At 39.8% G+C, this 11,027-nt stretch overlaps 1 protein-coding gene across 5 annotated transcripts in view; it reads right to left on the bottom strand.

Annotated features, from left to right (window-relative positions):
* The window catches only part of LOC148033706 (putative DEAD-box ATP-dependent RNA helicase 29), an 84,819-nt gene extending 74,600 nt beyond the window's left edge, over positions 1–10,219 (bottom strand). For all 5 annotated transcript variants that reach the window (XR_015691355.1, XR_015691354.1, XM_087681679.1 and 2 more), the window contains exons 1-2: positions 9,625–10,219; positions 8,371–9,532 (exon numbers count right to left, since the gene is read on the bottom strand). Coding sequence is in view for 3 of the 5 variants with exons in the window: in XM_087681679.1 (XP_087537805.1) it covers positions 8,371–9,532; positions 9,625–10,081 (1,619 nt within the window). In the remaining 2 variants the exon portion in view is untranslated. The remainder of the gene's footprint in view (positions 1–8,370; positions 9,533–9,624) is intronic.
* Positions 10,220–11,027: the final 808 nt, after the last annotated feature.

Below are 11,027 nucleotides of genomic sequence, written 5' to 3' on the forward strand. Positions count from 1 at the left end.
TATTAATCTGATTCTCAACCAATGCAAAGAATTTTTTCAACTTGTCAAGCACTTCGTCCTTGCGACGAATAGGGTAAACCCATACCTTCCGTATAGCATCATCGACAAAGGTGACAATATTTCTTTCCCCCTAAAGATAACCCTGGCATCTAACATACATCGGAATGTACTAACTCTAGACGGAAAGATTTCAACAAAAGAGACTTCTTATGAGACGTCTGTGCATGTTTACCATAAACACAATGATCACAATGCTCAAAATCAGCATAACGAAGACGAGGAAAGTAACCCAAACGATAGAGCACTTTCATTCCAATTTGACTCATGTGTCCCAACCGTCCATGCCACAAAGAAACACTTGGCTACTCGGTCACAGCAACAACATGGTCAGGCACACTATATACATGGAAAGGATACAAGGTATCACTTATACAACCTCTGGTAATCACTCTAGATCCCTTGCAGATCTTCCATTTCCCATCACCAAAGGTGGTATAAAATCCATGGTCATCTAGCTGCCCTATGCTAATCAAGCTCTTCTTGAGCTGAGGTACATGCCATACATGCTGAAGTGTGAAGACAGAACCATGCTGAAATTGCAACTGCGCACTGCCAATACCTACAATGTCGCATGCATAGTTGTCCCCAAGATGGACAACATCATGTCGACCCCCTGTATAGTCAGAAAACCACTCACGATGAGGGGTGACATGAAAGGAAGCACCTTAATCTAGAATCCAAGTATGCATGTCATCATCCGTATCTACAAGTAAAGCATGTGTACTAAAGTGTAAAGAGACCAAGAGTACGTCATAATCCCTTTGCAACAAGCCACACATTGCACTTATCCAAAGTGTCACCACTATGCTACTTCGTCTTAAAGACCCATTTGACTCCAATCACCTTCCTATGAGCAGGCCGAGGCACAAGATCCTAAGTGCCATTTCACTCAATCACATCCAACTCCTGCTCCATAGCCTTCTTCCAATGCTCTGACTACAAAGCCTCCTTCACAAAGGTGGGCTCTCTATATTGCATGGCACGAGACATCACACAATAGTTAGTACCAACAAGCTCGATGGAGTATGCTTGGTTTCTCCAGAATCGTCGTGAGCCATCTTATTGTTACCACTTCTCAAGAACTCCCTCAATCACTCCATCACGGAGTGTATCATATACCCAACGAGTAGAAAGCCGGCTACCTCTGCCGAAGTCTTGTGCCCACCAGTGTCGGCTCAATGAATGAATCCAATAGTGAAGCAATCTCCTTCTCCACTCATGAAAGAGCCTCAAAAGGCAGACTCCAAAGGCACTGGATTAGGTACCCAATTGTCACCTGGATCTCCAAGTATGGGATGCTCAACACCTTCCTCTGCAGTTGGAAACTCCATGAACCGAACATCTCGACTCGTGTATACCTCCCATGAAACAGGATCATAAAGCCTATATCCCTTGGATTGCAAGCTATAACCCATAAATACATGTCGTTTGAAAGCCGGCTCAAACTTCTCTCTCTGTTTCTTTGGGATGTAAACATAAGCATCACACCCAAACATCCCGAAATAAGACACATCTAGCTTTTACCCAAGTAAGACTAAAAGGTGTTATACCAACCACGACCAGTGTAGGGGATCAATTAAGAATGTGGATAGCAATGGACACTACTTAGTCCATAAACACTAAGGTGTTTATTGATGCTCCATCATGGTCCGTGCCATCTCGATCACACTGCAATTCTTCCACTCCAATATGCCATTCTACTAAGGTATGTTCATGTTGGGTCGTGAATACTAGTATCTACATAAAACTTGGCTAGCTTATTGGAGACAAATTCCCCTCCTTTGTCAAAATGCAGGGTCTTGAGTTTCTTGCCGAACTAGTTCTCCTCAAAGATCAACCAATCCTCAAGTAAGATTCACTTCCTAGGGCATATTGTCTCAAACGATGGTGTTAGAATGAATCCTGCAAAAGTGAAAGCAATACGCAGTTGGCCTCATTTGAGAACCTTGCATGATGTACACAACTTTTTGGGGCTTTGTTCATACTATAGAAGGTTCATACGCCACTTTACTGAAATTGCTTCACCCCTTCATGCATGAAGAAGGGAGTTTCATTTACGTGGGCTGATAAGGAAATTGCAGCATTCAATAAACTAAAAGAAAAGCTTACTTCGGATCTAGTGTTGATTTTGCCAAATCTCCAAAAAACTTTCGTTATTCAGTGTGATGCATGTGGGAACAGCATTGGTGTAGGTTCTAATGCAAGAAGACTATGTTGTGGCATATGAGAGTAGACTTTTACAAGAGTGGTAAGAAAAATTTGTAGGTTTATGAGAAAGAGTTGCTTGCTATAATTCATGCTCTTTCCACTTGGAAACACTATCTACTAGGGGCTGATTTTGTTGTACAAACAGATCATCAAACTTTGCAATATTTTCTCACTCAAACTAACCTTTTTGAGAAGCATATGCGATGGGCCAACTTTTTATTCATGTTTCACTTTCAAGAAGTGCATGTGGAGGATAAAAAGAATGTTGTGGCCGATGCATTGTCTAGGAAACCACAAATTTCAGCAGTGTCTATATCATCAACATAAGTTAGATGAGATAAAGACACAATATCCAGAGGATGAGGACTTTTGCTAAAGTCTATAATTTGCAATCAGATAGTTAGCACCATGAGCACTATACTCTTAGAGAGGGCTTTCTTATGATGCATGGTCGATTATGTGTTACAAAGCAGTTAAGAGCCAAGGTTATGGTTGAAAAACATGCACCTCCATGTGCAGGGCATCGTAGTATTGATGATACAATAAAAGCACTTGAGACTTTCTTTTACTGGCCAGCTTTGAGATGTGATATAGATCACTTTGTGCGCGCATGCATTGTATGTCAAAAGGTCAAGTTGGACCAATAGAAGGCACCAGGTTTGTTGCAGCCCTTGCCTATTCCTAATAGACCATGGGACAGTATAGCCATGGATTTTATCTTTGATCTTCCTGGGACACCCATAAGGAATGATGGCATATAGACCATTATTCGCAAGTTTAGCAAACAGACTCATTTCATTCTAGTGTGAGGAAAAAGATATCAACGGATCACAAGGCAAGATTGTTCATGCAGAACATCTTTAAATATCATGGCATGCCACAGTCTATTGTGAGTGACAAGGATCCTCGCATGACAAGTCTCTTTTGGAGAGGCATTTTTGAGAATATGAATACTACCCTAAAGTTCTCATCTTCTTTTCATTCACAAACAAATGAGCATAAAACAAAATGGAAATAGTTTTTGCCTCTTATGGAATATGCTTATAACACCAAAGTGCACAATTCCACTAGGAAGGCACCGTTTGAGATTGTGGAAGGGGGGAAAAAATCCCACCTATGTTGCATACACAAGATAAGATATTTGAGACGGACAACTTACAAGCTTGTTAAGAGTTTTGAATAAAGCTTATGCTAAAGTAAAGATAGCTCTCCAAAAGACTCCAGCAAAACAAAAGAAAGCAGTTGATCATCACCACAAAGCTTTGGCATTTGCAAAGGGTGATTGGGTCTTGTTACGCTTTAAAAAGGCCAAGTTAAAGAAAATGAAGGGTAAAGAGCATATTTTCCCTAAACTCAACATGCAGTATTATGGGCCTTTCCAAGTGTTACAAAGGATCACTGAGGTGGCTTGCGGATTGAAGCTACTTAATCATTGGAAGGTTCACAATGCTTTTCATGTGAGTCTTGTTAGACCTTTTCATGGTGATGTGCTTGACAATATCAGTGATGAGATACAACCAAAGATTAAGGAACTTGATGAAATCTTAGTTCCTGAGCAGGTATTGGCACATAAGGAAAGCAAGGTCAAGGGTAAGATCTCTCATCACTATTTGGTGAAGTTTCAAAACCATGCACCGCTTGATGCAAAATGGATACAGAACGATGATTTCATAAAATCACCTCATTTGTTACGACTTTACCTTGATACTTTTAGTTGGAGACAACTTCAGTACAAGCTCAGTCAAGCTCAATCGAGCACAGAATTGGAGCATTGCATGATGCTCAAGAGGGAGGTGGTGCTTAAACTTCCTTAGTACAAATATGCTCATGTATCTAGAGGCCATTTGGACATATATCAAATTCCATATAGATACTTCTATGGTCGACCTATTAGACACATATTTCAACAGTTATGTTTGATTATTTACTAGTACAATGAGTATCATTTTCATAGATGTGGACTTGTACAGTTGTAATTGGTTGTATACTAGTGTAATAACTGCTATCTTTTAATAAAAATGTACATTGCCAAAACATGATAAATAGTAACCTGCTTGGTTTCATTGTTGAATAATTGTACATTAGCAATACATGAAGCAACAACAGCGTGCTTGGTTACTTGGAAACATGTATGAACAACTATACATTGCCAATACATGCAATAATAGCAGTATGCCTGGTTACCGAAAAATATACATTGGTCATTTAGTATGCTATTTTGGATCTTAATTACGTGTAATCAAGATTGCTTGCAATGTTTCAAGAGGGGGTATGTCACCAAAATTAGAAAAAAACTTAATGATTTAATTAAACTTCACGAATATTTTTAATTAAAACGAACTTTAATTCTAGTATTCCTAACTCTTGGCATAGTGACCATTGCACCGACACTGAAGGATTTGACATTGGAACATGCAATGAAAACATGTATTAGTCATTTAGTATGCTATGTTAGATCTTAACTACATGTAATTAAGGTCACTTGCAATATTTCAAGAGGGGGATATGTCACCAAAATGAGAAATGAACTTAATGAATTTATTAAACTTTACTAAGATTTTTATTTAAAATGAACTTTAATTCTAGTACTCCTAACTCTTGGCATGGTGATCATTGCACCGACAGTGAAGGATTTGACACGGAGCATACGATAGACAAGTATACAGACCATCTGATACATGGCCCGGGCTAAAGGAACAAGCTGCAACGTGAAACTTTCATTAAATTGAAAGTTTGCACCTTAGAATTGAGTTACATTAAAAGTTTCATCCAATAAGCAACTCACTCAAGGCACTTAAGTTATTAAGCAAGACCTTAAGCTAAAGTTTCAAAAACGTGATATGATTAAGGAGTATTCGGTTACTCATTTGAAAAGCTTATCTTGGCTATTTGGAGCTTTTTCTCTCTCATTTAGAGCAACCCAAATTTGAAGACAGTCACTCTTCTTTTTCTTGTTGCAGAAAATTACAGATTTCAACTATGGAATGAGCTTACGATATAGACAAAATGTAGACAATAGCCAATTTTTCTCCTCTTGGCATGGGAATTCCATTAGCAACCTCGTAACTCCACATACAACAAGATATACTGTTGTTTTTAAGCTAAATATCAAAAACATAGGTTATGACAGCAAGATGGACTGAAATCCTTTCTTTTTTAAGATATCAAACCTAGTGCACTTTCTCGCCAAATTTTGCCACAAAGAAAGCAACATTCTCTCGGTTTCATCGCGAGAAATCCCCCCTATTTGTGAGAGGAATAACCTAGGACTACATAAAGATTATGCAAGAGAGTTATCTAAACAAATGCTTTGTGAAATTGGCTTCAAATGCTTGCTCTCATTTTTACGGTTTAGCAGACTGAAGTATTCATTCGCAATTTTGAACATTCTACAATTCATTGGAGGCCAACAGTGAAGGTGTCAAGACCATTGTGCACCTGTGGATTAGTTACATTGCAAGTAATTATTGAAATACAACCATTTGTAACCAATTTTGAGCATATTTCAGTAATCTAAAGAAATGCTGAAAGGAACACCAAGCTTTGGGACCAACAAGTATCAATGTGTGGTATAAGACTACTCTAGCTCCGAGTATGTGGAGCTTTCTTGTTGAATTTACTATTAAGCTAAATTAAGTATTTGCTAAAATGTGGTTTACTACACTTTGGGCTTTCAAAGACTGGTTTCAAAGTATACTCTCTTTTGAGTCTACATGACATAATGGTAATACGAGTCTATGATTGTTCACTATTAACATCATCATTCATCGCATACTGCAATCCTTTATATTGAGTTTTAAATCCTAGTCTTGAAAGTTTTTGAAAGTCATGAATTGTGATGTTACAATCTTTGGTGGAATCATATATACTTGTCAAATCTCTTCTTCTATTATATATATGCGCTAAATAATTTACAAATTAAGGTATTTTGGTGTAGAGATTCAAGTTACGAATGGTATTACCCCTTAATATATGTCTGATATTATTCCTAGACATAGATATAAAATTAGTTTTCCTATTTTGTCATTTCAACCTCAGGTCAAAACTCCATTTCACGACTTCGAAACATGTTTCTCTCCTCGTTTCCAAAACTCCATGCAACTATACTACCATGAATATGTTAAGAAGACTGTTAGGGTTTGCACTGAGGACACACAGAGTGTACGACCACAACAGAAACACAAAGACACAGACACAGACACAGAGAGCAAAACTCAAACCCTAAACACAAAACGCAAAACTCAAACCCTAAACGCAAAACTCAAAACTCAAACACAAACAAAAGGGAGAGAGAAAACACAACTCTGAAGTGAATGAATGCTGTAAATGAATGTAAGAGTGTACAGTGTGCTCAAGGGCAGAGCAATGTCGGAGTGTGACGTCCACCGAAGATAGATCCCAAGTCTGTGACCACCAGTCAGAGTGTAGGAGCTAAATAGTGAATGGCAGCAGGCTGGTCACCAAAACGCAGCAATTTGGAGGCTGGAAACTAATAAACGCAGCAGTGTATCACCGATCGGGGGCTCGAAACTGTGCATAGTCTGCCATAAACAATAGGCTGAAACAGTATCTTAGAGTGTCAGGGCCTACAATGCTGAAAACGCAGGCTGGCTGACCCTGGAGATGATGGACAACAGGTTGAACAGCAGTCTGGGACAGTTTAAAGCAATCCCCAGCAACTGAGAGCTGTCGCCTACAACAATGGACAGGCTGAAGATAATATGGCTACAGTCGATGATGATTGGACAGCAGATGGAGACGGGCTGCAAGCTGGAAACTTGGCGCTAACAGTAGCAGAGGGTGTGTGGGCTAGTGTAACTTGCAAACAAGGATGATGGCTGAATGGAGGCAGCCTATCTATTTATAGATGTGGAAGAGCACCCCAAAAATTAGGGTTTCCACTAAACTTTCTCGAACCGCTCCCCGTTTTAGGGTTTCCATTGAACTCTCTCGAACTGCTCCCTGTTTTAGGGTTTTACTCTAAAATAGCATTTTTAGTGTGTTTTGGGACTGTTTAAGAGGCTAATCAGCAAGTAATGCATATTTAAGCTCAACAAGATAAGCCACAGGTGAAGGAGAACTCCTTCTCAACTATTTAAATGAAAAGGTTGTCTATTGTTGTGGGGTTTGTAGGTGGAAAAGGGGATTGAGTCTTGGGCACAGACTGCCATTGGTCTTTTAATGATTCTCGTCAACAAAATGACTAGACTTTAAGCAATGCAAACAGTACCATGGTCCATTTATCCTTGGGATATTTTGTTTACCCTTGTTTCAATCTTGCAAGGGATTTACTTTGCTTCTAGTCCATCCCTTGCTTAACCTTTGCGGTATTCTTTCCAACCCTTTTCTTCTTTTTTTCTATGGTGGAAGTCAAGGCTCCCTCTGAATATGGCAAATGAGGATTCTTGTGAACTTCATTGAACAACCTCACAAAATGCAAAAGTTTGACATGAAAATTCATACAAGGTGGGCAATTGGGACTATAAGATAACTGGCTGCATAAAATTGAAAGATTTAGGTCGCAACTTGTTTATGAATAAAGTGACTTGATCATCATCTAACTTTGGTGGGCCAATTGTGGTGAATGGGGTGAGCAAGCACCAATAACTCTACTAACTTGACAATAAAGTCATTCCTCTCAGTAATCTTGAGATCCTCGAGTTTGTGATCAAGGTTGATACATCGGATATAATTGCAACCCAAAAGCGGTTGACTAAATGTACCCAACATTCAAATACACTATCAAAATACAAAAGTTGGGATTGAAACTCTGACATAAGACCCTGCATAAGTTTCAACAATGCCTATGGCACTTCTGCTCTTCCAAGAGCAAATAACCTCAAATAAGAACCATCGAGGGTCAAGTTGGCTTCCTCTTGTTGAGCTTAAAAATGCATTACAAACTGATTCTCTCTTTAAAATAACCCCAAAACAAGTAAATTACCCAAAGTTGCATACAACGGTGCCCAGTCCTAGAGAGACAAACTTCCCATGTATAAAATCACTTATTTCAACAAAATCAACTCCTCTAATTGATATTGAAATAAAATAAGGAATTAACCATTGCAAATCAAAGAGAGTGAAGTGAGATGTGCTTTGTACCGGAATTTCTTCAAGCTTTCGGTAAATGCTAAAACTGCTGCTTCAATATCTCCAATTCCCTCCTTGAACAATGGATGCAGCCCTTCTCTTGGCAGAGTCTTTGCTCTTTTAGTAGACTCTCGAGATGGACATGGCCTTGTTTTGAGATAAAGCTGAAAAGCATTGTTACAAGCCTTTTGCAGTGCAGAAAGTTCGATGTTTTGCTGCGCAAGCCCTCTCAACTTTTCACCACTATAATCCAGTGCTGACTGAGGTAACCGACCATACACAGTATCACCCCTCTCTATTGATTCATTAAGTGTCTTCAGCAAGTGTCCACCACCTGCAGCTAAATCTTCTTCCGTGGGAGCTGGTCGAATAGGCTTTGAAAGAAACAAATGTAGATCCAAAAGATAGGGCATCTCATCTGGTGTGATGAACGAGAAAGCTGTCCCAACCCTCCCAGCCCTTGCAGCACGTCCAACTCTGTGAACAAAGAGCTTAGGTTTGGGTGGGAAGTCATAATTCACCACATTGTCGAGCAATGGAATATCAATGCCACGGGCAGCCACATCTGTCACAAGAAGCAGCATGGTCTTCCTTGCACGGAACTTTGCAAGATGTATTTTCCTGGCTGCCTGATCCATGGACCCATAAACAACTGACAGCTCAAGGCCCTCTCTATGCAAAAGCTCCTGCAAGAACTCAACATGATGTTTCGTGGAAGTAAAAATCAAAGTCTGCTGGTCTGATCCAATATGTTCTCTCACCAAATAGACTAACGCTGCAGGTTTCTCCTCATGCCGTAAAGTAAAGAATGACAATTTCAAGTCAGGGCTGATTTTTGTATCCACATCTAACCGAACAATGTGAGGATCCCTGAGGCCTGCCTTTGCAAAATCGGCAAGCAAACGAGGAAGAGTTGCACTGAACAGAAGGGTTTGACGAGTCTCTCCCAAGTGTGTAAGAATTTGTCTCAACTGATCAGCAAAACCCATCTCAAACAGGCGATCTGCTTCATCAAAGACAGCATACTCCACTGTACGTAAAGACATTCCCTCTACTTCTGACAGATGATGCATCAACCTTCCAGGTGTGGCAACAATCACATCCGGATTGTTTGCTAACTGCTCAAATTGAGACTCCATGCTGTCTCCTCCAACTAGAATGGAAAATCTCAAATCTGCATTTAGTGACTAAAGTTAGAGACAATAACAATCTGGATAAGGAGCACGGTTCCAATAAAATACACAAACTCCTCATTGATCAGATGACCTGTGAAGCGGCCAAACTCCTTGCAGAACTTGAATGTTTGCAATGCCAACTCTCGTGTTGGCGAGAGGATGACAGCACGGACCCCTCCTTTGACAGAATGGCATTTCAGCTTCTCAAGCATAGGTATAAGAAAAGCTGCGGTCTTCCCAGAGCCTGTACGGGCCATGGCGACGACATCGTAACCGGCAATGACAAGGGGGAGGGTCTTGCGCTGGATGGGGGTGGGGACCTGGTAGCCTTTCTTCTTAATGGCCCGGAAGATGGGAGGGCTCAAGCCCAGGGACTCAAAGCCCCCTGATTTAGACTTCTTCTTGGACTTGCTATGCTGTGGGAGCGTCTTGTCTTGCGGCGAAAGGTCGAAGCCCTGGATGCCATTGGAAGGAAAGGCATCCGAGAAACCTTCAGTCCCTCCTGCTTCTTCGAATACTTCTTCCATCGCCTCGTGATCAGAGTCCATCGATGCTGCTGCGAATACAGACACCTAATGCAAGCCTGCCTTTGACAAACCCTTCTCGAACGCTCTCCCTTCTGCGTTGTTGCACTTCGACTGCACAGGCCTTCCCCCGCTCAAAGCAAACAAGCAGCCAACAACAGTGTGGACAAAAGCAAGCCTTTCTATTTTCTTTTTCTTTGGAAAAAGAAACCAATAAAACAATACCCCTCGAATTTCAAAAGAAAATTATTTAATTAAATATGATAAATTTTAAGATGCCTAGAGGGATTTTTTTAAAGGGTTGCATAGCCCTTCTAACCTTCAAGAGAAGGCAAATATTTTAAAAACCTTGTTCTCAAGGGCAAGTAAAAAAATTTGCCCTTCCTAGAGAAGAGAATGATTTTACAAACCTTGATATAGAAGGGTAGTTATGGCATGCATGCTTGGTCATTGTTGCAAGCACAGTTGATTGTGATAGAGGTTTTTCCAAAATGAATCATATCAAGTCCAATGATCGCAATAGATTGTCACTCGAGAGCTTGAATCAACTCATGTTCCTTTCATACAATGGTGCTAAGGACCCTATAGATATTGATTGGATGCCATCTATGCAATGTGGGATGGATTAAAAGCTCATCGCAATGTTCATGTGGTAGCAACAGAGTTGATATAAGAAAGTATAAGTAATGGTGTGTTTTGATTGTATTGCTATTCCATTTGAGACTATGGATAATTGTAGAACTATCTTGTTGCCTTTCTAGACTATCTTAATTGATTGAGCTTTAGCCTCAACTTGGCATTGCAATTTTATTTTTGGTGATAGCATTATAATTTTTTAAATGCTTAAATAATTACTCATATGTTGTACTAAGTTTTGAATATTCTATGATCATATCATGTCGGTATTATATTTTTCTAAATTAATGAACATGAAAAACCAACAAGATGGCTTATATAAATGTCATAGTTT

This window comes from Lygodium microphyllum, chromosome 7 (assembly GCF_053477565.2).
Source record: "Lygodium microphyllum isolate KBCC chromosome 7, Lygodium_microphyllum_v1.1.10, whole genome shotgun sequence".
NCBI lineage: Eukaryota > Viridiplantae > Streptophyta > Polypodiopsida > Schizaeales > Lygodiaceae > Lygodium > Lygodium microphyllum.